This window comes from Eleutherodactylus coqui, chromosome 6 (assembly GCF_035609145.1).
Source record: "Eleutherodactylus coqui strain aEleCoq1 chromosome 6, aEleCoq1.hap1, whole genome shotgun sequence".
Classification (NCBI taxonomy): Eukaryota; Metazoa; Chordata; class Amphibia; order Anura; family Eleutherodactylidae; genus Eleutherodactylus; species Eleutherodactylus coqui.
Genome location: NC_089842.1, coordinates 83,041,890 through 83,069,871, shown reverse-complemented (window position 1 = coordinate 83,069,871; position 27,982 = coordinate 83,041,890). Strand labels below are relative to the sequence as shown.

The window sequence follows — 27,982 nt, the reverse complement described above, 5'->3', positions numbered from 1 at the left end:
CACTTGGGAAAAAGTAATTGGGATTTTAATTTTAGGCCATATCGCCCAGAGGTAGCAGCACTATCAAATACAGCCAAAAGACAAGGAGGACATTGTTGTATGGGGAAAGAAAATGAGATCTCTTCTGATTTAAACTCAATTAACCCTTTTGAGTCATCAGCTTCCTTTTAGGCTGGTTTCATATAAGTGGGTAAAAACACATCTGTAATATGAATTTGTATGAAGGCAACCCCCACAGAGATTTTTGGGGAAGGGATTGGAATATAAGCCCTACCCTGAAAAAAAAGCCCAAGCTGCATAAAATAATAATAATAATTTAAAAAAAATACATCACCTAAAAGCGTTGGCCAGCCCTGGTGCTTTGTCTCTCCCTGGCACTGTACTTCATTACACCTGCCTGGGGATTAAAAAATCCCCACCTCCTGGAAGCGCTGTCTCTGATTAGCTGAGCGCTTTGACCAACCATAGCAATTCAATGATGTTTTGGTTTTTTTTTCATGCAGCTAGGGCTTTTTTTTTCAGGGTAGGGATTACATTTCAAGTGCTTCCCCCAAAATCCCTGCTGGGTTGCCTTCATCTTATTGCTCTTAATGGGGTGGCAGCAGTGCCTGTCCCATTGAAAGCAATGGGAGAAGATCAGAGCTGTGATATGATGATTCTTTCATTCCCACAAGAAGTCCCCCCTTTTAACTGAACTCTGTGTCAGTGCTGTCACAGTGTTCAGTGATGAAGGAACTTTCATGGAGCAGCTGCTCTTCTACAAGCACAGCTGCTCCAGTAAAAGGGTAAAGTTTCATGCGCTGCATATATGAAATTTTTCTCATTCACACATTTTCATCTTATGCAAGCAGCACATTTTTTGCGCACATAGGCGCACAAAAAACATGTACGTCTGATCTCAGCCTCAAAGTCATTACATCTGTATGTGATCAATTTTTTATCCATATTTGTCTCTGAGTGTTTATTAGTTTCAATTCTACCAATCCGTATTTGCCCAATACAAAAAAAACAAAAACAAATGTGGAGGCAAATATGCAAAAAAAAAATCACACTGTGTTTTTGAAAAATGTCCATAAAAATACAGCCTTGTCATTAGCCCTATAGATTTAATTTAGCTCTATATTACTTTTCTCTCAGCACAGATTTAATATGCTCATCTGAGAGCGGCCGTATTAATAAATGAGCTAGCGGGATTTGCTAGATTTGCATCATTTACATCCATTTCACTCAAGAAATCTGACCTATACTACATTTCTTGGAGACTGCGCCATGTTTTCTCTTCAACTTCCAAATTTGGTGGGTGATGAGAAAAATCATAACTTTTGTGACTAAAAGTTGCATTCCATCTTTTGCAACATTTTAGAGACAGTTTATGCCACAAACTATTCAGAAATGCTTTGTGGATATGGACGATTGTGTTTAAAATCCAAACAATCCCCTATGATAAACTATTGATTGTCTTCACTGATTTTATAGAATGCCGTATTGGCCAGAAGATGCAGCCACTTACAGTTCTCCATTACAGCGTTACCTTCCAATGGGTAATAATGTCCCTTGACCCTTAATGGTAATTATTGATCCTCGTATCTCTTATACTGTACAATGATGGCTGCTACTAGAAGTGGAAGAATCTATCTACTGAGCAGGAAGCAAAGTACCACTGTCTACCATACTAAGAAGCTTTACTAGAGCTACCAGCCATACTGAGATTTCTCAATGTGATTAGTGGCCAAGTCATATCAAGTAAGTAATTCCTTGTAAAATGTGGTTTTATTAGTCAGCCCTATCTTTATGTGCCTGCCAAGATAGACTAACAGTAAAGGTTTCTCCAACCAATCAGTTACATTGCCTCATTATCTTGTCATGCTATTTTTCATATTGTCAGTCTATATGAAGTCACATCTTTAATTTCTTGATTAGTCATTTGTTGACTTGTATGATCAACTTGATACATTCTAACTGCTGCACAAGAAAAGTGAGAAATTCTAAGGTAAGTGAATGAAGGCATCATGATAAAACCTGATATTAGAGCCTAGTATGTTATAGAAACAATTCAGTCAGCAGATATAAATGTTACGTTATAGTTTTATTACATTGTAAGTGATGTTACTGCATTGGGCCTCTACAGAACATTAGCATCTGCAGAACCTTATAATACACACCTCAGCCGCTGGAGAACAATGTAATACACATGTTAACTGCTGCAGATATGAAATTTCATATTAATCAATGGTGGTCAGATATCTCTCTCTTACTATTTAAAAAGAGGTTCTGCAGATTATGTGTATATTAGAAATAATAGCAGGAAACTCTAAACTTTGAACACTGGAAACTTTCTGTAAATTTCACATTTTTTAATAACTAAACACAAAATGCATTAATTAAACTTTACTGCCAAAATAAAGTACAATATCTTAATGAAGAATTCTTTGGCACTACGTTGGTGCCTGCTGGCCATCTTGGTGGCAGCCATCTAGGATTAAGCCCAAGAAACCTCAATGGAAGTTTCCATAAAAGTTGCAAAAAAAGATTAACCCCTTAATGACGTCACCCTTTTTTCTTTTTTCCTGCCCACTTTAAAAAAATCATAACTCTTTTATTTATGCATCAACATCGCTGCCTGAGGCTTGTTTTTCTGCAGGATGAGTTGTATCGTTCAATTGTATTATACAATGCACCATAAAATGTACCGAAAAACATAAAACAAAACCTCTAAGTTGAGTGAAATGGAATAAGAAGCACAATTCCGCCATCTTTAGAGTGGTTCTTGTTTTCACAGTGTACGTACTGCAGCAAAAATGCCATGATAACTTTATTCTATGCGTCAGTACAATTAATATGATAGCAAATTTATATAGTTTTTTTTTTGTTGTACAGCTGTAAAAAAATTAAAAGTCTTTGGAAAAAAAAAGTTATTTTCTGCCACCATCTTTTCTCAGCCATATTTTTTTTTAGTTCTTGTGACTCATTGTTTGTGGGACATCCTGTAGTTTCTATTGGTACAATTTTGGAGTGCAAATGATTTTTTGATCACTTTTTATTACATTTTTTTCTTGGAGATGGAATGACTAAGAAAGAAAAGTTCCGACTTTGTCTACTTTTTTTTGTGATGATGTTCACTGTGCGGGATAAATAATTTAATACTTTGATAGATTGGACTTTCATAGATTTAGTGATACCAAATATGTTTTTTTTTTTTTTTTAATTTAGATTCATTTATTATAAATGCAGGAAAATGGATTTTTTAAAACTTTTATTTAATTTTTTTCAACATGAACTTGCGATGGTTTGATTGCTCCTGCCGTATGTATAATACCATAGTATTACATTAAATTGCGATCTGACAGGCCATCTGCATTAACAGCCCTGTGGGCTTTCTGAAGGCTCCCAGCTGTCTTGACAACTGAATGCCACTCTGCGATCTCATTGCTGGGGCTGTTCAAAGACACTGAACTCCAATTGGAGTGTTTGAATGCTACTGTCAAAATTGACAGCTGCATATTCAGGGTTAACAGTTGAAATGTCATGGCACATTTTTGGTGTATTTCTCTTGATAAATGTGCCTCAGTAGACAACTACTAATACTAATAATAGTATACCAGCTATACTACGAAAATGTATGCAGTACAGTAAATAATACTAAAACTAAAATCGAAATGAGTGAGCCACAGTATATGTTTGATTTAGCATAGGAAATTCTTCTCCATTTACCCCATTTCTAAACCCCCCTTGGTAACCCCTTGGTTTTCCTGAAATCGCTGATGTTGTTTTTGATGAACAGCTTGCTCATTATGTGTCAGTATCAGTATTGAGCACATATGACATATCTATATGATTGACAAAAGAAAACAATGAGCTAGAATCTGAAGACTGAATGAAAGAGATTTCCATGATTGATCCTTCCAAATGAGATTAAACAAATAGAGAGCTAGAACTGATAAATAATGTTGAACTCATTCATGGTTCCGGTAAAGGAAAAAAGGAGGTATTATATATTAATCCTATTGCAGCATAATTACTTACCGTATTTTCTAGCGTATAAGATGACCCCTAACTGTCAACTTATATGCCGGGAATACATCATGACATCATTGAATGACTGTGAATGGTTAACCCAGCGCCGGCTTTCATTGGCTGACGCTGCGCTGAATTAGCCAATCAGAGCATAAGCTCTCTGGAGGTTGGGCATTCAAGCCCCACATCCAGAAAGCAATGCTCTGTTGGCGTGGAGGAGGGAGCGACAGCCTGCAGCAGCGCCACGGTAGATGAGTATTGATTTTTTTTTCTACAGCGTATTCCCGGCGTATAAGACAACCCCCGACTTTGGAGAAGATTTTGCCGGGTTAAAAAGTCATCTTATGCGCTGGAAAATATGGTAACTAGACAGATAACATCCAATTAATTCAATAGGTAGTTATTCTTGTGAAAGAATGCGCAAGGCAAGAATACTAGTCAATATAAATAAGAAAAAAATATATAATAAATTATTATTATTATTAATAATTAGAGATGAGCGAGCAGACTCGTCCGAGCTTGATGCTCGTTCGAGTATTAGGGTGCTCGAGATGCTCGTTACTCGAGACGAGCACCATGTGGTACTCGTCTCGATTAAACGAGCACTGATCATTGAATTCAATGGAGCCGGCAATACAGCCGGCTCCATTGAAAGCAATGGGCTGCAGGCGAGCGCGGGATGAATTTTCAGGAAGGGCTTAAAAATATAAGCCCTTACCTGAAAATCATCCTAAGATGTGTAAAAAAAAAAAAAAAAAATTATGTCAGCATAAAGATCGTTCTCCTCTGCCACAGCTGTAACAGCTGTGGCAGAGAAGAACGATGTTAGCCCATTGAATTCAATGGAGCCGGCAATACAGCCGGCTCCATTGAAAGCAATGGGCTGCCGACGAGCGCGGGATGAATTTTCGGGAAGGGCTTAAAAATATAAGCCCTTACCTGAAAATCATCCTTAAGGGTACGTTCAGACTTGCGTGTTTTGGTGCGTGCATAGGCACGCACAAAAGCACGCTTGTATTTACAACACTGCATTCCCTATGGTGTGTGCACATATCCGTACTTTGCAGGTGCGTACCTGCAAAGATAGGACATGCATGCACCATAGGGAATGCACGCATTGTTCTCAATGGAGCCGCGGCTGCTGCCGGCGGCTCCATTGAAAACAATGGCCTGCTGGCTCCCTGCATTCCTTTTTAGGAAAGGACTTTACATATAAGCCCTTTCCTGAAAAAAGAAAGATTTTGGTGTAAAAAAGAATAAAAATGCAGGCATTCTCTTCAATGGAGCCGCTGCTGCTGCCGGCGACTCCATTGAAGACAATGGTCTGCTGGCACACCTGAATTCTTTTTCAGGGAAGGGCTTTACATATAAGCCATTCCCTGGAAATGAATTAAAAGTGATTTAAAAACAAAAAAATAAATACTCACCTCCCTTCAGCAGCCGGGGCACAGCCGCGTCTTCTCCTGCTGTCCCCTGCACTGTGGTGCTGAATTGCTGATCTATCACCAGCCAGGGATTTAAAATCCCCGCCTGCTGAAAGAGCTGAATGTGATTGGCTGAGGTGCTCAGCCAATCACAGGCAGCTCTCCCCGAATGAATGACAGGTGAGATCTGCCTGTGATTGGCTGAGCACCTCAGCCAATTACATTCAGCTCTTTCAGCAGGCGGGGATTTTAAATCCCCGGCTCGTGATAGATCAGCAGTTCAGCAACACAGTGCAGGGGACAGCAGGAGAAGACGCGGCTGTGCTCCGGCAGCTGAAGGGAGGTGAGTACCTATTTTATTTTTTTTTTACTATTTTAAAAGGCTTTTCAGGGAAGGGCTTCAAGCCCTTCCCTGCAAAGCCACTAACAGCTGCCAGGGCTCAGCGGGGACTCCTGCCGCTGTCCCCGACTCTGTAGCGCTGCTGAGCTATCAGCAGCTGGGAATTTTAAATCCCCGGCTGCTGATAGCTCAGAACTACAGAGCCTGGGACAGCGCTAGAAGTCGCGACTGAGCCCCGGCAACTGAAGGGAGGTGAGAATTGTTTTTTTTAAATTTTTTGCACTAATTTAAATGGCTTTTCAGGGAAGGGCTTATGAAGCCCTTCCCTGAAAAGCCATTGACAGGATGCCGGCAGCAGGATTCTCTACCGTAGCTGTCATGTGTGAGAACTGAAGAATTCCTTTTGCTGCATCTGCCACAGATGTGGCAGATGTAGCAGCAGGGAATTATTTTAACTAGCGGGGGTGAAGGATACATCTGCTGCATGCGGCAGATGTGTTCTTCATGCCCGCGGGGGTCACAGCAGCGGCGGAGAGGTACGTTTTATTTTATTCTTTTTTTGTTTTGCACTAAAATGTTTCTTTTTCAGGGAAGAGCTTATATTTTTAAGCCCTTCCCGAAAATTCATCCCGCGCTCGCCGGCAGCCCATTGCTTTCAATGGAGCCGGCTGTATTGCCGGCTCCATTGAATTCAATGAGCTAACATCGTTTTTCTCCAGTATTGTGGCTTAATAGTGAGACCTCGGAGCCCGAAATGCAGCCCTGCATTTTGCTCCTCGCCTGCCCTATCCATTTCTGTGTTTTTTACATGACTTTGGTGATTTGCTAAGATTTTCACAAATAAAAACCTTAGCGGAGCACCAGTCATATACAAAAATGCTCGAGTCGCCCATTGACTTCAATGGAGTTCGTTACTCGAAACGAACTCTCGAGCATCACTGAAAGTTCGACTCGAGTAACGAGCACTCAAGCATTTTGGTGCTCGCTCATCTCTATTAATAATAATAATAATAAAACTGGACAACATAAATAATCTTAAAAAGTAGAAGCCTGTTATAGAAGGACTTAGGAAGCTGGTAGGTAAGATGCTGACCTAGAATTCTTTTTACTCTACATGTAGAGGTTTCTGACTAGCCACTCCTGGCCATCACAATGGCCCTTCCTTGCTTGCCTCTTTTCCATTTCTTTGTGAATCACTTATTCACCTCAAGATTTATCCTTCTTCCCTCTCCCTCCCTTCTTTCCACATTTGTTTTTAGTAGTACTTTTAATGATGGCCCTTTTTGCCACTTATTATTGTCTAATAACGCAGTGGATTATACATGCTCTATTTTGAAGGGTTTGCTACAAAATATGACACTGCTTGACACGGCTGCACCCGGAATACCATTAGGAAGAGAGAGACAGTTTATCTCTTCGCCCTGAAGAGAAAGCAACCCACTCGACCCCATGGCAGCCAATAAGTTAAAGGTTCTTCTTGTGCCATGTGAGGCCTGTCTACCTTTTGTGAATCCGAATTGGTCTTTGTGAATTATTTCAGGAAGAATTTCTAGAAGTCTAGTAGCCAGAATTTTAGAATAGAGTTTGGTGTCTGAATTAGGGAGGGAAATTGGTCTATAATTGGCTACTGAATCTGAAGGCTTACATTTCTACTGGAAGCTTCCAATTAATCATTGCTTTATTGCAGATTTTGGTGACATGTGAGACTAAGATGTGTGAAAATATTTTGTAATATTGATTATAGAAGCCATCAGGCCCTGGTGATTTGTTGTTCTTGGAAATATTAATGGCTTTAATTACTTCTTCCATTGATATTGGTTTATCCAGGATGTGTTGTGGATCTTCTTTGATGGGAAGGGATATTTTGTTTAGGAATACTTTTATATAATCTACGCTGGGTTGAGAAGTTGAGGGGCCATCCTTTAAATGATATAATTCTGCATAGAAGTTTTTAAATTCCTCGACTATAGTCTGAATATGAAACAATTTAACGTGTGGATTATTAGGCATTGTGAGGTATGGGATTTTGTGCTTCACATTTTTTTTAGTAGATTTGCCATTCACTTTTATGGGTTTGTTCTGTGATGTGTAGTAGTTTGCTTGCATGAACTTGCGATTTTTACTGAATTCCTCCAACAGAAGAGCTCATAGTTTGTGCTGAAGTGCCATTAAAGGGGTTGTCTCGCGAAAGCAAGTGGGGTTAAGCACTTCTGTATGGCCATATTAATGCACTTTGTAATATACATTGTGCATTAAATATGAGCCATACAGAAGTTATTCACTTACCTTCCCTGCGCTGGCGTCCCCGTCTCCATGGCTCCATCTAACTTCAGCGTCTAATCACCCGATTAGACGCGCTTGTGCAGAAGGGTCTTCTGCCTTCGGCTCAGTCTGGCATGAGCAGCATTCTGTCTCTGCCCCCTTCTACGCGTCATCGCGTAGCTCCGCCCCGTCATGTGTGCCGATTTCAGCCAATCAGGAGGCTGGAATCGGCACACGTGATGGGGCGGAGCTACATGGTGATGCGTAGAAGGGGCGGAGCCAGAACGCCGCTCATGCCAGACTGAGCCGAAGGCAGAAGACCCTTCTGCGCAAGCGCGTCTAATCGGGCGATTAGACGCTGAAGTTAGACGGAGCCATGGAGACGGGGACGCCAGCGCAGGGAAGGTAAGTGAATAACTTCTGTATGGCTCATATTTAATGCACAATGTATATTACAAAGTGCATTAATATGGCCATACAGAAGTGCTTAACCCCACTTGCTTTCGCGAGACAACCCCTTTAATGCTGTTAGATTGTCTGGCTGATGGGGATTTTGAACAGCTGATTCCTGCAGTTGTATTTTGGCAACCAAGTCATTATTTTGACATTTTTTTCCCTTCTTTAGTTGGGTAATAAATTTTATTAGTATTCCTCTAATGACTGCCTTATGTGCGTTCCACAAAGAGAACCTACCTATCCCTGGATTGTCATTTAGTTCAAAATACTCTTTCAAGGCTTCACCTATTAGGGTTTAATACCTTGGAGATTTAAGTGCAGGTTTACATTATTCCACCATATTCTTGCATGGTTCAGGGGAGTGCCCAAGGCAATTTTCAAATATATGGGGGAATGGTCAGACCATGTGGTTATTCCTATATCTGATGAAAGAATTGTGGGTAGCATCTATCTGTCCACCAAAAACAGATCTATACATGAAAAAGATGTATCGCATGGAGAAAAATAAGTGTACTCCCTTGATGAGGAATTAGGAAATCTATAGGTGTCCTATAAGGCAACATTATGTAACTAGGGGCATAGTGTAGAGAATGTTCTGTTGCTCGTTGTGAAGTCTGTGGATTTATCAGGAATCATGTTAAAATCCCCACCAACAATTAGATATCCCTTTTGGATCTTCTTGATTTTCTTCAGAACTGAGGTGTTTGGGGCATATATATTTGCCAAAGTAACAAGTTTCCTATTAATGGAATCCGTAAGGAATATGTATCTTCCCTTCGGATCTATCACCTGTTCACATAGAGTAAATTGTCAATTTTCTCTTAAGGCTATGAGGACCCCTGCATGCTTTTTTGGGGTGCAGGACATATAAATCTTGGGGAACTTTTTGTTGGAAAATCTAGGGCAATCCTTTGCCGAAAAATGTGTCTCCTGCAGACACACAATATCTGCACTAGACCTCTCTGCGTCTGTCCAGACCTGGGCCCTTTTGAAAGGAGAATTTGACCCTTTGGTGTTCTGTGACTGTATGTTAACTGACATATTCTCATAGATATCTGGCATTTGATTACAGCAAAAAACATTAAAAAACTCTATAATCATGGTAAAGAACTTAAAAAGAAAGATATACTTAGAACAGAAGGTGTGTCTCCCATCTGTAGAATCCAACATTGATCCTATGTTCAGACTGATTGGGCGAACCTGAAAGGTAAGAAAATTAAACCATATATCGGAAAAACAGGTTTCAATACCCGCAAAGATTGTTAGAGAGCAATAAAAGTTTGCCTCACAGTAGACGGCCTTTCCCAGGGTTTCTATGAAATTTTACAAACCAGCTGTTGGTGTGGAGCTTTAGCCTATTTTAAATGAAAGGTAGGCCTTGCCATTTACAAGAAAGCTGCAGCCCTTGGTAACTTTTTTTGTTCCAGTTGTGACGTTACTCTTTTGGCTTTCTGGATAAAGGTTCCATGATTCTAGGAACTTTCCTCCTTCCTTTACAGAGGGGTTGATGTGTAGGGTTCTGTCTTTGTGTATTAGAAATTTTGTTGCGAAACCCCACTTATACGTTATGTCGGCGGAGCACAGGGCCAATGTAATGGGGGCAAGAGCTTTCCTTGCTTGAATTATGGTAGAAGATAGGTCTGCATAAAGTTGAATGTTAAAGAAAGGGCTGGGTAAAGAGGGAAGCTTGCAAGCTGCAAACATTAATGCTTCCTTTATGTGAAAAAAAATTAATCCTCGCTATTACGTCACGAGGCATATTTTCTGGGAGAGATCTTGGTTTAGGCAATCTGTGTGCTCTATCGATTATGCAATCTTGTTCAGAGCTATTTGAAGGTAGGGCAGACATTAATTTTATCAGAAACTCACTCAATCCAGCTTGGGTAATATTTTCTGAGACACCTCTGAATTTAATGTTGTTCCTCCTGCTCCTATCCTCCAGATCAGCCAGTCTGCTTTTCATGAAGGTGACCTGTTCCTCTAAGGCATAATGTCCATCTATGAAGCTGTTGTCAGAGGTTGTAAGCTCCTCTATTTTGTTTTCAGCGTGGTCTGTACAGGACCCCAGCTCCTTCAGGGATACATTAAATATTGATGACATACGATTTATGTCACTTTGTATAGATCCTATCAAAGCAAGTACCATATTCTTAATAAAATCTTCAGTTGCCAGATGGCTGGAAGAGGGGACAGAAGCTAAAGGGTCTTCTTCACCAGAGGTATATTCCCCTGAGGCTGGCTGGTGTGTATGCTTGATCCTCTATTTCTCAGGGGCTTGCAGAGGTGGAGGTAAGAGGGGGGAAAGTGGGATGGGTGCCTCAGCACCATTTTGGATTTATTTGCATGCCTCTGTTCCACTCACCCGCCCCCCGATTGTGACACTGTGTAGCAGGCCTCCTCAGTGTACCTCCGATCACTGCTGTGATGTCCAGGGCTGGTGAGTGCTCTTACTGCTTTGTCTTCACTGGAGGAATCAGCGAGGAAGGGGAGCTCACGTGGGCCCCCCAGTCATCTCCTTGTCAGCGGTGTGTGCCGCAAAGAAGTCAGCTACCCTTTGCGGTGGTGTTTTAGAAGATTTTCTTTTAGTCATGTCTGAAGCTTTAGCAAGAGGATGGCCTCCTTCAATGTTCTTTACTACTGGTTGGTTAGATATTATAAATCTTTAGCCGGCTGTCTTGGTGTGGAGCTCACACAGTGGCGTCCGTCTTGTCTTGCAGTTATGCTACGCCCCAGAACTATCTTTTCTGTCTGGTGTAAAAGTGTCCAGCTGGATTGCACACCATATGCACTATTTTGGCCGGCTGGTCACTTTTAATCACATGCATTGAAAACTAATACATCAGATGGGTGGCGTATATCAGCTGGCTATGAAAACGTGGTTGATATACATCCTGGTGAATGAAGCCTGAATCAATGTCTGCATTGAGTGTCTACAAGAAGGAGATCAAGTTGTAAAGATATGCAGCAGCATCAAAGGTGTAAAGTAAATGTACTTCTTTATTGCTCCATGTTAAAAGCAGAACAGGCAACGTTTCGACATATAGTCTTTGTCAAGCCGGAGGTCCATGGTCCCAGTGGAAGTGACTTTGCATGAGCTTGAATATCTTCACCCCTGCAAGATTGGCAGATATATTGAGTGCTGCTGGAATCTGTTTGTATACTGTACAAGAAGGAGATCATCGTGTCAAGAAGATACCAGAGGTGAATTTTATAGTACACTTATGTTTTTCTCCAAATAATTTGTATTAGATTTTTCAATGCATACATTAAAGCATGGCTTTTTTTTGTCTAGTATACTATAAATATAAATCATCATAGTAATGAAACTCACCGAAGAGAAGTAAAATTAAAAGTTAACTTTTATTAATGTTGATTATAATACTGTGGTGACACAGCCATTAAACACACAGGTATACACGACCTTATATATTTCCCAGATTTATGGATCCTCATCCAGGATAATACACAGGTGATATGATATATATATTTCTCTTTCTTTTATAATTCAACTAGAGAAATAGTTGTAGTGAGATCTTTATAGACAGCTGAGGGGAGAGTTTATTACAACTTCTGTAGACAGCTGATAGACTGATACTACTGGGGGTTCAGACAGCATTTAGAGGCACTCTGGTGTCTTCATCTGCAGTTAATCAAGCAGGGTATAGACAGCCATTCTGAGTTAGCAGACAGCAGGAACTATTTATTGAAGGAACAGAAGTGTTTGAGGATTTTCTGCCTCATGTCACCTAACACCATAAGAGACCACTAGTTTATGTTCACCTATATATTAAAAGACTGCCGCTTACTAATAATGCACGTTTGATAACTGAATAGATGCTTTATGTATATCCAGGGTCTACTGTTATCCATTACATTAGAAAAATCTATGTGTGAATAAAAAGACGTTTATTAACATGCACATGTACAGTGGATACTTATAACAACAATACACTTAATATTAGCAAGCGGACTATGCACAATGTCTGTTCATTAATAAAGACTGATAGACATAAGATCTCCATCTAATCCACATTTCCTGCTACCCCATAAACAATTGACTGCTTTAGTATTTCTGATAGACATTAAATCCCCTTTTGAAGAAAGGTTTATTCTGATATATATTTGAAAGGAATAGGATCTTTTATTGACTTGCTTGTGACACTATTCACGCAATATACACTATATGAAAAAAAGCATTTGGACACTGCAGAAAATTAGCAAATATGTAAATGCTAAGTTTGCCAAATGGAATGCTGGGAAGGGCATGACTAAAATAAAAAGCTGCTCGTCTTGTAATAACTATTCATTCATCCAATCGTGCACTTGTGGGATGAACTGGAGTGACGGGTACGACACCGCCACCCACGCCCATCTTCAGAACAATCTCTTCTCACAGTCTTGCACGAGGAATGACAAGCTGTTCTTGCCCAGAAGTACAGAAAATGTGTGAAAAGTATGCCTCGATGTGTTGCTGTAATACAAGCAAAAGGAGGGCCGACACGTTACTAAATAGAATAATAAAGCACTTTTTCTGAAAAACAGTTTCCAAATACAAGTGACAATTGCGCATCCAGGTAAAATCACTTTTGGATCGACCCAAGTACACGAGTAATGTTGCTATGGTACCATTATTATTTCACAATAAAGGGCTTATTCAGAGAGGTGTATATCGGCTGAATTTTCATACCCAGCCGATATACGCTGTTCCTCTTTGCAAAGGGGAGGAGGCGGATCTGGCTGGAAGCAAGTGCACTGAGCTCCCGCTCCCTCTCCATCCCTCGTCACTGTTTGCAATAGGAAGGGGCAGGACGGGTGAATTTAGCTCCTCCCCAGTCCCAGCTCTCCTATTGCAAGCAGTGGCAAGGGGTGGGGAGAGGGCGGAGAGGAGGCCGAAGCTCGGTGCACTAGCTCCCAGCCAGGCCCACCTCCTCCCATTGCAGAGAGGCACAACGTATATCAGCCGGGCGTGAAGACGCGGCCGACATACGCCTGTCTAAATAGCCCTAGAGCTCAAAATGTGTCCCATTACTTTTCTCAACATAATGTAGATAGTATACGCAGCGTACAGGGGAGCCAAATGTACAGCAACACCTTCTACAATTGTGATGATTACATTAACCTGTTTCTTTTTTTGTTTTTTATTAATTGTTCTTTTCGGTTAACAATGAGAAAGTTATTTACCTGCCATAACTCTCGATTATAAGTATGTTTATATTCATCAGTCTTTATTAATCAAAGTAAGCAAAAAATCAACATTCATTAAAATAATGTAAGGCTTTATTTACATCTACATGACTTCTGGCCTGCCCGAGTCAGCTGCCGGTGTACTGAAACTACTTCTGGGGAAACAACCTGGAGGTTCCCTGCAGAACAGGCTATATCCCTCTAAAAAGGGGTTCAATGGTGATGGAATGGAACCCATTAGAACTGCCCTCAGGAGTAAAGGTAAAGTCCCCTGGTGCAAGCACCGAGTCATGACTGAGTCCTCATGTAACATCACCCAAGGCGTCAGTCATGACTCGGTGCTTGCACCAGGGGACTTTACCTTTACTCCTGAGGGCTGCTCTAAAGGGTCCCATTTCTTCACCCTTTAACCCCTTTTTAGTAGTAGCCCAAGCCAAAACAGTAAATAGCACAGTGGGTCTATGCCAACTGCACTGTACTGCTGTGCCACAATGTAGCAGTGTAGGTACCGAATGTCACTCTGGACTCAGGAATGTTAGCTCACATGAATTGTCATCTTCACCCAACATACCAAACTCTGTGCTTTCAGGAATATTAGATCTGTGTGGTTTGTCTTGCAAGTCGGGAGGGATGCTGTCTTGCAGACATATGTTCTCTGTCAATGACATCACAGATCTTGAAAATTATAAGCAACTGAAAGACATGGAGGGAATTTTCTTCATGCTTTGTTAGAAAAATTATGGCAATAAAAGGTTGCAAATTTTGATGCACTTTAATGCATGCCTCATCTGCCCCCAAAATTGTGACCTTTTCATATATATGCTATTCTTACCTCCTAATAGTCTTGGTGCCTCCTTCTCTATATCAATGCAACTAAAGATTAGCATAAGGTAGAGGTAAAATGGCTGCAAAGGAGGGGTGCAGCTCAGTTTGGACCCAGTAAAAGGTTATTTCTCTTCAAAGAAATTGCAGAAAGGTAAAAGAGGAAACTGGCAATAGTGTCTTACCAGTCAAAAATAAAATTAAAAGCAAGATATGGGGATGTGGTGGGATGACCGCACAATGTGACTTTACTTGGTTTTTTTCTCTGTTCACCATGTATACCCCATTTTATAAAGTAGATATTCATGAAGCCATACATCTCTCATATGCCTAACTTCTGCCTTATCAAATCTTCTAAGGTCATCTTTCAAAGAATACAAGACAAGTAAAATGACAACTTCCAGCGATTTTAGTGGTTTCGAAATTTCAAAGATGTCAATTACTTTATACAGCATTATTTTTGTTCTTGGGACTATTGGTAATGGATTAGTCATCTGGATTGCCGGATTCAGGATGAAGAAGACAATCAGTGCCATGTGGTTCCTTAATCTGGCCATTGCAGACTTCCTATGCTGTGCATCTCTTCCTCTGAGAATAACAGAGTGGGTTTACATTAACTCAGACATACAAGGTCTTTTATGCATACTGAGCATATTTTTGTTTGGTATAAACATGAATGTCAGTGTTCTTCTCTTGACAGCCATGAGTATTGACCGCTGTATATCTGTCGTGTGGCCATTTTGGGCAAAATTTCATAGGATCAGTAAACTAGTGAAAATCACTGTGGCAATCATTTGGGTGTTCAGTTTACTTTTTACTGGTTTACTGTTTTACTTATATGTATTCCATTTTAATGATTTAAAGGAATGGTGTGTAATCTATGACTTTGGACAGCAACCAAGTAGGAGTACACAGATCTTTCAACTGCTCAGGTTATCTATAATGTTTGCCATCCCTTTTCTTGTTATCCTTATCAGTTATGTTACCATTTTCCTGAAACTTAGACAAAGGAGGAGACCCCAGAGATCACAGAGACCCTACAGGATCATCACTGCGGTTATATTGTGTTTCTTTATCTGCTGGTTTCCTTATTACATTTGGCCACTAACAACGCAGTATGAATCAGATAACACTCGTTTAGTTATTTTAAATAATATTATCATCAACCTGGCTTGCCTTAACAGTTGCATCAATCCAATCATTTATGTTTTTATGGGCCAAGATTTTAAACATGGTTTCTTAAGATCTATCCCCTTCAGGCTTGAAAAAGCCTTAAAGGGGTTCTGACATGAAAAAAAAAAAATTGTACTCACCTTGCCTGGCCTGGCCCAATCGCCAGGCATGTCCCCTCCAGCCGGCATCTTCTTCTGTGCCTTTAAAGCAGAGCAGGAGCGGTCAAAAAGACCGCTTCCTGCTCTGGTCCGTCCGTCAGGCACTTCCGAGGTCAACGGACGGACCGCCACAGCAAGCACGTCACAAGCAGTGCTTGCTGTGGGCGGCCCGTCCGTCCGGCTGAACTCCGGAGTGCTGCGCATGCGCAGTGGAGACGCAGCCCGTCCTGACTCCTGTCAGAGGGCACCTCTCCACTGCGCATGCGCGCGATCCCGGAGCGGCGCGGCTGCTGGAGGAAGAAGACTGCCTAACGGGAGGCATACTAGCACTTTCTGCTTAGGTTAAGCAGCGCTGCTGATTAGAGCCACCTGATTGGCTCTTCGGCACCACGTGACTGCACAGCGTGCACCAATCAGGTGGCTCTAGTCAGGCTGCTTAACCGAAGCAGAAAGTGCTAATATGCTGCCGGGAGATGACCCCCCGATGTCAACAACAACAGGAGAACCGGTAAGTATAAGATTTTTATGCTTTAGAAGCCATTAACCCATGGGTTCCCTGGGTCCATTAGGCAGACCAGGGAACAATGGCTGCTAAAGCATAAAAAAATTATTCATGTCAGAACCCCTTTAAGTGAACAGCCTTATGATCTATGCAGAAAACAAGAGGATTTTGAACATGCTTGCACTACTGTGTAAATCATCAGCAATTCTCCTGCTTCATCATCATCTCATGTCTTCTAGCTTGTTAATGGCACAGTTACTGTGCAAATGTCGCACAACTGTTCCATTAAAGGGGGTCAGCTTACCACACTGTTACAACCCAACCTTTTTGGGGGAACATTTCTTCTTTGGCTTGTCTGTCCTTAAAGGGGTGGTCTCGCGAAACCAAGTGGGGTTATACACTTCCGTATGGCCATATTAATGCACTTTGTAATGTACATCGTGCATTAAATATGAGCCATACAGAAGTTATTCCACTTACCTGCTCCGTTGCTAGCGTCCTCGTCTCCATGGTTCCGTCTAAATTCGCTGGCAGCTTGCTTTTTTAGACGCGCTTGCGCAGTCCGGTCTTCTCCTTCCAGCACGAGCCGCTTCAGTGTGCTCCCCGCTACAGCTCTTCTGCGCATGCGCAGACGAGCTGTCACTGCTCGGGAGCGCGCTGGAGCGGCCATTCTGTACCTTCCTCTGTTAGAGGAAGGTGCAGAAACTGGAGCTGCCGTCCTGAGAAGCCGCCCAGGTGTCCAGCTGTCCCGAGAAGCCGCCCAGGTAAGTGATGGGTCGGGGGTGATGTTCACTGACAGGTGAAGGCCCCGGAGCCCAGCGCTGGGCTCCGGAACCCAGCGCTGGGCTCCGGGGCCTAGCGCTGGGCTCCGGGGCCTAGCGCTGGGCTCCGGGGCCTAGCGCTGGGCTCCGGGGCCTTCACCTGGGCTGAGGGTCTAGCGCTGGGGAGCCAGGAGCGTAGCGCTGGCGAGCCGGGAGCGTAGCGCTGGCGAGCCGGGAGCGTAGCGCTGGGGAGCCGGGGGCTAGCGCCGGTTACCTGCTGCCTGGCGGTGGGTGACTGGTCGGCGGCTGCGGTGGGTCCGGTCGGCGGCTGCGGGGCGTCGTGTTGCCATGGAGACACAGCTGGCAGCGTCTCGGGAGCGCGCACGTCGGGCTGCAGCGAGCGACGGGAAAAGAGCCGGCGGCCATCTTGGGGAAACTTTTATAAGTTGTTGAAACGCCGGAACGGTAAGTACAAACCAGCTAGAAATGTCATTTACAAGGGGGCTTAGTAATGTATACTTAATGGGGGGGACTGGGCAAAAAAAAAAATCACTGCTTCCTCGAGACATCTCCTTTAATTTTTCCTGACATCTGCAGTGGGTTGCTGGTTATAGTACATTCTGTACGCATTCAAAATCCAGTATTTCTTATTTGCTTCTAGTAGCTTGTTGCTAGACTAGCCTTGTGATTCCTTGTATGTGTCTAGTAATTTTGTTTCTTCCTAGCTTTGTCTCTTGGCATTATGTGTTACTCCTTTGATTTTCTACTCCCATCTTTGCTTTTAGCCTTGTAGCTTGTTTGTTTTTAACTATTTGTATCTACCTTTTCTTTCTTCTAGTTCAGAATTATAGGGGAAATCAACAGCACTCTTGAAGATTTGCAAATAGTTTGGCAGCTTTATTGCATTACATCAAGATCAGTTTCACTTCATTATATTAAATAATTATAGAGCATTAGTTTTGTACTTAAACAATTTAATTAATGCATAAATTGTATAAATTTACAACTAAAGATTTTTTAAAAATATATTCCTGTTATCTATATGGAAACCTCTTAAAGGAGTTTTTAAGGATTTAAAGGGAACTTTCATTTGCTAATATTTCATTAAAATCAGGTTCATACCATAAGCATATTTAAAGAAAAATGTTTTTCTTTTCATATGATTATTCTATAAAAATTCCTGAAATATTTCAGTTTTCATACTAACCAGTGGAGCACACAAAATAGGCTGAGGCTTCTGATTTTCTGAAACTCGCATTCCAGCTTTGTTGTGTAAACTGTGTACAGTCAGTAGAGTCATTTCATTATCATTGTTATCCTATCAAGGTTTCATCAATGCAAAGTACTGTATATTTCTTTAAAGAGAACCTGTCACCAGCACAGAGGTAGCTAAGGTATGCTGCAGCTTTGCTGATTTACACTGTGGGGACATCTTAGATACCTATATGCTGGTGACAGGTTCCCTTTAGGTACTGCAGTTTTTTTTATACATGTTATGAAATCTTTAAATTTATGCCATGAGAAAACCAGCAGTTTTTTAAATTCAGCACATGTGATGGGTGCAGCTAAATAAACCTTCCTCCAATAAACTAAGGCTGCAGTTCACTTTGCACCCAAGATTCTCTCACACAACTTGCATTGCACAGTGCACAGACACTGTGTCCCTGCACTGTCTGATGTGTGGGGCACCGCACATTACAGACTCGCACCAAACTGGGACATGCAGCGAGTTTTTATATTAGACCATTGATCCCAGAGCAAAAAAGAAAAATAGCTTGTATTTCATGAATCTGTTCAAATGAACGGGTTATTTTCCCATGCAAATTACGTCTATATCGCAATCAAACAGAACTCAAATGGGAGTATTGTCCATGTAAATACACTCTAATATTTAAAGAATGCTGCAGCAGTCCTAAAGTGCTGTAAAAATTCAGTGCATATTTACTCATGTACAGAGCAACATTTCAGTCCCACCATGGGACTTTTTTCAAGCTTCATGAGAAGAGATACATTTCCATAGTGAAACTGAAATGCACTGAACATAAGTAAATAAACAACTACATTTTTAAATTAATTTGTTTTATCTATCTATCTATCTATCTCATATCTATCTATCTACCTATCTCATATCTATCTATCTATCTATCTCATATCTATCTATCTATCTATCTATCTACCTATCTCATATCTATCTATCTACCTATCTATCTATCTATCTCATATCTATCTATCTATCTATCTATCTATCTATCTATCTATCTATCTATCTATCTATCTATCTCATATCTATCTATCAATCTATCTATCTATCTCATATGTCATATCTATCTATCTATCTATCTCATATCTATCTATCCATCTCATATCAATCTATCTATCTACCTATCTCATATCTATCTATCTACCTATCTCATATCTATCTATCTATCTCATATCTATCTATCTATCAATCTATCTATCTGTCTCATATCTCATATCTATCTATCTCATATCTATCTATCCATCTCATATCAATCTATCTATCTATCTATCTCATATCTATCTATCTATCTATCTATCTCATATCTATCTATCTTCTATCTATCTCATATCTATCTATCTCATATCTATCTATCTATCTATCTATCTATCTATCTATCTATCTATCTATCTATCTATCTATCTATCTATCTATCATGTGTTTTTGAAGGTATAGCACCAGATTCAATTGTAATTTTTGGAAAGAAAGATATTGTATGTAAAGGTTTCTTGTTTCAATTCTTGTTATGTTTTAATAGCTTGTTCATTTTTACTATAAAGAGATTTGTTTTTCAAAATGTTATACAAATTGATATTCTAAGCAAATGTTGTGTTTATTGTTTTCAATAATTTGAAATACTAATGTATAAAAATCAATAAAATACATTTTAAAAACAAAGACTTATTATAATTGTTTGCATTAGGCAAAAATTTTAAATAGAAAGGAAGTGGTGATTTCCAGAATAACTGACTACATACTGAAGATGATCCTTACCAACTGAAGAAAATAAACACCTTAAATAGATCTATATCCCAGATCTCAGTTGCTTAGAGTCTAAAACTTTGTAGAACACTTTTCAATAATGGTCAAACTGGGTGCGTTATGGGCCAAGACTTTGTCTGTTTGTATACAGAAATCCCATAGTATTTTAACTGCTTCATTTTGAATGAACAGACTGATTATTATGTCTATATGAAAACATATGACATCTATATGATTGACATATGCAATAAATAATGTAGAATCTGAAGACTGAATCAAAGAAATATTTGTAATTGATCTTTTCAATAGTTTGTTAAAAATTCACAAAGGGCTGGTGTTAGGTTCAAAGAAGCTTTAAATATCTTGCAGTTATGAACCTAAAATATAACATTTATGCATATAAAATGAAAATCAAGCATGCGACCAACAATAATATTTGTGACTTGAGATGCAAGCCATAGACTGACAGCTATCTGAATATGGGATAACATTGATAATGTGGATAGTAATAAACCACTATATATGTGTATATATATATATATATATATATATATATATATATATATATATATATATATATATATATATATAGTCTGTAGCATATACTGGGCTTTTAAATGTTTTCGTTCTACGTACAATCTTTGTGTAATTCAATAAATCAATAAAACTATTTTTAAGCGAACCAATTCCTTGTTATTGCTTATGCCAAGAGCATTTTTATTGTTCAATCATTTTTTATTGAAGGCAATTGTATAAACACATCATCACCAGAAATGATTGGTTATATCAAAAGGTACATGACTGACTAGAAATTCTCAATTGAAAAGAGCTGGTGTGTTTTACATATATGTAATAAACTGCTGTAAGGCTTCAATAATTATTTAAATTAAGCAAGCATAAAATGACCATGGGGGGAGGAATGGGGTAAAAGAGGGAGGGATGAAAGGGGAGGAGGGGGGGAAGAAAAAATAGGATGGAAGGAAGAATACAGGTTAAAGGATCAGACCAATGCACTATATAAATTGGTAACAGATTGATCTCCAGAGGTGGAAAGGTAAGCTTCAGAGCAATCGACTCCATGGACCGTATCAAGACCTGGAATATTCCATTCGAAAATGATCCATCCAGGGCCTCCAAATCTTCTCAACCTGGCTTACTCTGTCCTGCCTAAAAGTAAACAGACTTTCATAGAAACAATGTTCTAAAAAAGCAATTGGGATATATCTGTTATGGATGGTATAACATTAGATCTCCAGTTTCTAACGATTAGTAATTTGACCGCTAGGAGGCCATGTATAACTAGTTTTCTGAATCCGAATGGGATTCCGTCAACACCTATCGGATAGATTGCCAACTTCGGCGAGGGACGAAAGCCAATCCCCACTATTCTTTGAAATAGGGTGGAAAGTTCTCCTCAAACCCCTCGTATATGGGGGCAATTCCAAAAAATGTGCAGAAGAGAACCACGTTCTCCACAGCCCCTCCAACATCTATCAGATATTTCTGGGAAAAAATCAGAAAGTCTGGCAGGGGACCTATACCATCTTGTGATTACTTTGCTGCGAACCTCCATTAAAGTTGCACACGATGACGCTTTATTTGACCATCTGTGCGCCATGTTCCATTGGTTTAATGAAAAGGGTCATCCTAGCTCTCTCTCCCAATTTAGAATGTGGGCTTTTTCATTAGGATTGGGGTCATAGTCTCCTTCACTACAGAAAGTTTAGTAAATAGTCTTAAGCTTTAGTTTATAAGGGGGAGGGTTGGATATGAATCTAAATAAATATACCGGTAGCGAAAGTTTTAAGGATGGGAGATTTGTCCAGATGATACTTATTTGAGAGTAAATGAAAAATTCGCTATCTAAGAGACCATATCTACGCTGTAAATCAGCAAAGGGTTTCAACTTTTCCGGGACGAGCTCCACTGCTCATAGTGACATAGCCCGGAAGATTTCCGGGCTATGTATCACTATGGGAGCTGCAGAGCACAATGCCACAAGCTGTGACATTGTGCTCTGCCTGCACAGACCCACAGAGAACAAAGCAAGGGCTTTGAAAAACCAGCAGAAGATATTGCCGATATGTCGGCAACCTCCTGCTTTGTTTACAGGTTGCCATAGAGACCATCGGCTTGTCAGAAGCAAGCCGATGGTCTCTGTGGCAGGGAGAGCTTGGTGCTTGGCTGTCAGAGGACAGCTAGGTACCTGCTCTTACAGCAGAGATCAGAGAAAACCTCCGATCTCTGCTGTGTTAACCCTTTACATGCTGCAGTCTATGTGACTGCAGCATGTAAAGGGCTGTCACTGCAGCATGTAAAGGGCTGTCACCATCGGACCCCTGGAATGTGATCAGGGGTCCTGATGGGTCCCTGTGGAAGTCCCCTAAAGGGACAAAAAAAAAAAATTAAAAAAAAAAAAAAAGGTAAAAAATTATTTAAAAAAATTATAAAAACACTTGTCTCCCTGTATTTTGTAAAAAAATCAAAAATACAATCACACATGTGGTATCCATACATCGTAATGACCCAGAGAAGGAAGTTAATACATTATTTAACCCCTTAATGACATGGCCCCTTTTTTTCTTTTTTCCCCATTTCTTTTTTTCCTCCCCCCTGTTTAAAAAAAACACAACTTGTCCCGCAAAAAACAAGCCCTCATATGGCCATGTCAATGGAAAAATGAAAAAGTTATGGCTCTTGAGACGCAACTGCAAAATTAGTTGAAATTCAATGATTAGACCATTAAAAAAAACCTGCCCTGGTGGGCACGACAGGGTGGTAGGAAACCTGCCACTCAAGGGGTTAACAAATGAGTAGCTAGTTGTAATTTGAAAGTTTTATATTATTCATTAGTAGAGATGAGCGAACGTGTTCTTCCGAGCTTGATATTCGTGCGAATATTAGGGTGTTCGGGATGTTCGTTATTCGTAACGAACACCATGCGGTGTTCTGGTTATTTTCACTTCCTTCCCTGAGACGTTAGCGCGCTTTTCTGGCCAATTGAAAGACAGGGAAGGCATTACAACTTCCCCCTGTGACGTTCAAGCCCTATACCACCCCCCTGCTGTGAGTGTCTGGGAAGATCAGGTGTCACCCGAACATAAAAGTCGGCCCCTCCCGCGGTTCGCCTCAGATGCCGTGTGAGTTAGATGAGGGACAGTGCTGTTTGTACCGGAGCTGCTGTAGGGAAAGAATTGGTAGTTAGTGTAGGCTTCAAGACCCCCCAAAGGTCCTTATTAGGGCCACTTATAGCTGTGTGTTGGCTGCTGTTAGCAGTGGCAATTTTTTTTTTCTCAAAATCGCCTCTGCAGACCGTTGCACCTGGCATTAGGGACAGAAGTGCTGCATAGGCAGGGAGAGTGTTAGGAGTGAGTGTAGCCTTCAAGAACCTCAACGGTCCTTTCTAGGGCCATATTTATCCGTGTGCAGTACTGTCCAGGCTGCTGTTAGCTGTGCTGCATTTTTTTTTGCTTCTCAAAATCGCTTCTGCAGAGCATTGCACCCTCCATTGATACTGCAGGGAAAGAATTGTATAGGCAGGGCCACAACACAGTTATTATTCATTGAATATATGCAGTGCTGCCTTTTGCTTGTAAAACAAGTGAAAATAATTCTATTTGTCCGGCCTCTGTCCGTCCTAAGGGCGGTGGACACGTGTCGGCTGCGTGTGACACCTTTAAAAATCATACGCACCCAGCTACGTTTTACTCCTGGCTTCGCCATTTGCTTTCCTTAATTGGGAAAAAAAATACCTGCTCTGCCACAGTTAATAACTCTGCTACCCTCACGTTCTGTGACACATTAGCAGGGACACAGCACAGTTATTAAACTTCTCATGTTCATAGAATATACGCAGTGCTGCCTTTTGGTGCCAAAAAACGGAAAATAATTCTATTTGTCCGGCCTCTGTCCGTCCTAAGGGCGGTGGACACGTGTCGGCTGCGTGTGACACCTTTAAAAATCATACGCACCCAGCTACGTTTTACTCCTGGCTTCGCCATTTGCTTTCCTTAATTGGGAAAAAAAATACCTGCTCTGCCACAGTTAATAACTCTGCTACCCTCACGTTCTGTGACACATTAGCAGGAAAACAGCACAGTTATTAAACTTAGATTATTCATTCACTAGAGGCAGTGGGGCCTTTCGTTTTCAAAAAAGGGAAAAAATTATATTTGGCCTGCAGTCTTGCGCCAATTTATTTCCTGCCTGTGAAATCAAATCACTGGTAATACAGCATGCTGAGGGGTAGGGGTAGGCCTAGAGGACGTGGACGCGGCCGAGGACGCGGAGGGCCAAGTCAGGGTGTGGGCACAGGCCAAGCTCCTGATCCAGGTGTGTCGCAGCCGACTGCTGCGCGATTAGGAGAGAGGCACGTTTCTGGCGTCCCCACATTCATCGCCCAATTAATGGGTCCACGCGGGAGACGGTTATTAGAAAATGAGCAGTGTGAGCAGGTCCTGTCCTGGATGGCAGAAAGTGCTTCGAGCAACCTATCGTCTACCCGCAGTTCTGCGCCGTCCACTGCTGCCAATCCGAATCCTCTGTCTGCTGCTCCTCCTTCCTCCCAGCCTCCTCACTCCACTACAATAACACCTGCTCAGGAGCGGGAGCACTCCCAGGAACTGTTCTCGGGTCCCTGCTTAGATTGGGCAGCAGCGGTTCCTCTCCCACCAGAGGAGTTTATCGTCACTGATGCCCAACCATTCGAAAGTTCCCGGGGTCCGGGGGAAGAGGCTGGGGACTTCCGCCAACTGTCTCAACAACTTTCTGTGGGTGAGGAGGACGATGACGATCAGACACAGTTGTCTTGCAGTGAGGTAGTAGTAAGGGCAGTAAGTCCGAGGGAGCAGCGCACAGAGGATTCGGAGGAAGAGCAGCAGGACGATGAGGTGACTGACCCCACCTGGTGTGCAACGCTTACTCAGGAGGACAGGTCTTCAGAGGGGGAGTCAAGGGCATCAGCAGGGCAGGTTGCAAGAGGCAGTGCGGTGGCCAGGGGTAGAGGCAGGGCCAGACCGAATAATCCACCAACTGTTTCCCAAAGCGCCCCCTCGCGCCATGCCACCCTGCAGAGGCCGAGGTGCTCTAAGGTCTGGCAGTTTTTCACAGAGACACCTGACGACCGACGAACAGTGGTGTGCAACCTTTGTCTCGCAAAGCTCAGCCGGGGAGCCAACACCAACAGCCTCACCACCACCACCATGCGCAGACATATGATGGCCAAGCACCCAGCAAGGTGGGACGAAGGCCGTTCAGCGCCTCCGGTTTGCACCCCTGCCTCTCCCCCTGTGTCCCAACCTGCCACTGAGATGCAACCGCCCTCTCAGGACACAGGCACTACCGTCTCCTGGCCTGCACCCACACCCTCACCTCCGCTGTCTTCGGCCCCATCCAGCAGTGTAGCTCAGCGCACCGTCCAGCCGTCGCTTGCGCAACTGTTGGAGCGCAAGCGCAAGTACGCCGCCACGCACCCGCACGCTCAAACGTTAACCGTCCGCATAGCAAAATTCATCAGCCTTGAGATGCTGCCGTATAGGGTTGTGGAAACGGAGTCCTTCAAAAGTATCATGGAGGCGGCGGCCCCGCGCTACTCAGTTCCCAGTCGCCACTACTTTTCCCGATGTGCCGTCCCAGCCCTGCACGACCACGTCTCCCGCAACATTGTACGCGCCCTCACCAATGCGGTTACTGCCACGGTCCACTTAACTACGGACACGTGGACAAGCACAGGCGGGCAGGGCCACTACATCTCCCTGACGGCACATTGGGTGAATTTAGTGGAGGCTGGGACAGAGTCAGAGCCCGGGACCGCTCACGTCCTACCCACCCCCAGAATTGCGGGCCCCAGCTCTGTGGTGGTATCTGCGGAGGTGTATGCTTCCTCCACTAAAGCACCCTCCTCCTCCTCCTCCTCCTCCTCTGTCTCGCAATCAAGATGTGTTAGCAGCAGCATGTCGCCAGCAGTCGGTGTCGCGCGGTGTGGCAGCACAGCGGTGGGCAAGCGTCAGCAGGCCGTGCTGAAACTACTCAGCTTAGGCGATAAGAGGCACACGGCCCACGAACTGCTGCAGGGTCTGACACAGCAGACCGACCGCTGGCTTGCGCCGCTGAGCCTCCAACCGGGCATGGTCGTGTGTGACAACGGCCGTAACCTGGTGGCGGCTCTGCAGCTCGGCAGCCTCACGCACGTGCCATGCCTGGCCCACGTCTTTAATTTGGTGGTTCAGCGCTTTCTGAAAAGCTACCCACGCTTGTCAGACCTGCTCGTAAAGGCGCGCCGGCTCTGCGCACATTTTCGCAAGTCCCACACGGACGCTGCCACCCTGCGCACCCTGCAACATCACTTTAAGCTGCCAGTGCACCGACTGCTGTGCGACGTGCCCACACGGTGGAACTCTACGCTCCACATGTTGGCCAGGCTCTATGAACAACGTAGAGCTATAGTCGAATACCAACTCCAACATGGGCGGCGCAGTGGGAGTCAGCCTCCTCAATTCCTTTCAGAAGAGTGGGCCTGGTTGGCAGACATCTGCCATGTCCTTGGTAATTTTGAGGAGTCTACCCAGGTGGTGAGCGGCGATGCTACAATCATTAGCGTCACCATTCCTCTGCTATGCATCTTGAGAAATTCCCTGCAAAGCCTAAAGGCAGCTGCTTTGCGCTCGGAAACGGGGGCGGGGGAAGACAGTATGCCGCTGGATAGTCAGGGCACCCTCCTGTCTATTTCTCAGCGCGTACAGGAGGAGGAGGAGGAGCATGAGGAGGATGAGGAGGAGGGGGAAGAGACAGCTTGGGCCGCTGCTGACGGTACACCGGCTGATTGCCTGTCATCCTTTCAGCGTGTATGGCCTGAGGAGGAGGAGGAGGAGGAGGAGGAGGATCCTGAAAGTGATCTTCCTAGTGAAGACAGCCATGTGTTGCGTACAGGTACCCTGGCACACATGGCTGACTTCATGTTAGGATGCCTTTCTCGTGACCCTCGCGTTGCACGCATTCTGGCCACGACGGATTACTGGGTGTACACACTGCTCGATCCACGGTATAAGGAGAACCTGCCCACTCTGATTCCCGAAGAGGAAAGGGGTTCGAGAGTGTTGCTATACCACAGGACCCTTGCGGACAAGCTGATGGTAAAATTCCCACCCGACAGCGCTAGTGGCAGAAGGCGCAGTACCGAGGGCAAGGTAGCAGGGGATGTGCGTAGATCGAGCAGCATGTACATCCCAGGCAGTGCAACAGTCTTTAAGGGCCTGGCCAGCTTTATGGCTCCCCACCAAGACTGTGTCACCGCTCCCCAGTCACGGCTGAGTCGGCGGGAGCACTGTAAAAGGATGGTGAGGGAGTACGTAGCGGATCGCACGACCATCCTTGGTGACGCCTCTGCCCCCTACAACTACTGGGTGTCGAAGCTGGACACGTGGCCTGAACTCGCGCTGTATGCCCTGGAGGTGCTTGCTTGTCCTGCGGCTAGCGTCTTGTCGGAGAGGGTGTTTAGTGCGGCTGGGGGAATCATCACAGATAAGCGTAGCCGCTTGTCAACCGACAGTGCCGACAGGCTAACACTCATCAAGATGAACAAAGGCTGGATTTCCCCAGACTTCTGTTCTCCACCAGCGGACAGCAGCAATACGTAAGCAATACGTAGGCTGCACCCGCGGATGGAAGCTACGTTCTCTCTCACCATCCAAAACGGGGACATTTCTGCTTCATCAATCTGTGTCTAATATTCCTCCTCCTCCTCCTGCTACTCCTCCTGAAACCTCACGTAATCACGCTGAACGGGCAATTTTTCTTAGGGCCACAAGGCTCACTCAAATAATTTTTCTGAACAATTTTTATAAGTTTCAATGCGCTTAAAAGCGTTGGAACTTTAACTTGAACCAAT

General features: G+C 43.0%; 1 protein-coding gene across 1 annotated transcript; it reads left to right on the top strand.

The window, feature by feature from the left end:
* The first annotated feature begins 14,892 nt into the window (after window positions 1-14,892).
* On the top strand, window positions 14,893-15,789 carry LOC136633626 (formyl peptide receptor 2-like). The gene has a single exon (XM_066609385.1). It carries the CDS (start codon window positions 14,893-14,895, stop codon window positions 15,787-15,789), a length of 897 nt encoding a protein of 298 aa, XP_066465482.1.
* Window positions 15,790-27,982: the final 12,193 nt, after the last annotated feature.

Bases quoted from the DNA above. Each gene is read 5' to 3' on its own strand.
- LOC136633626 (XM_066609385.1), top strand. From the start codon at position 14,893: ATGACAACTTCCAGCGATTTTAGTGGTTTCGAAATTTCAAAGATGTCA.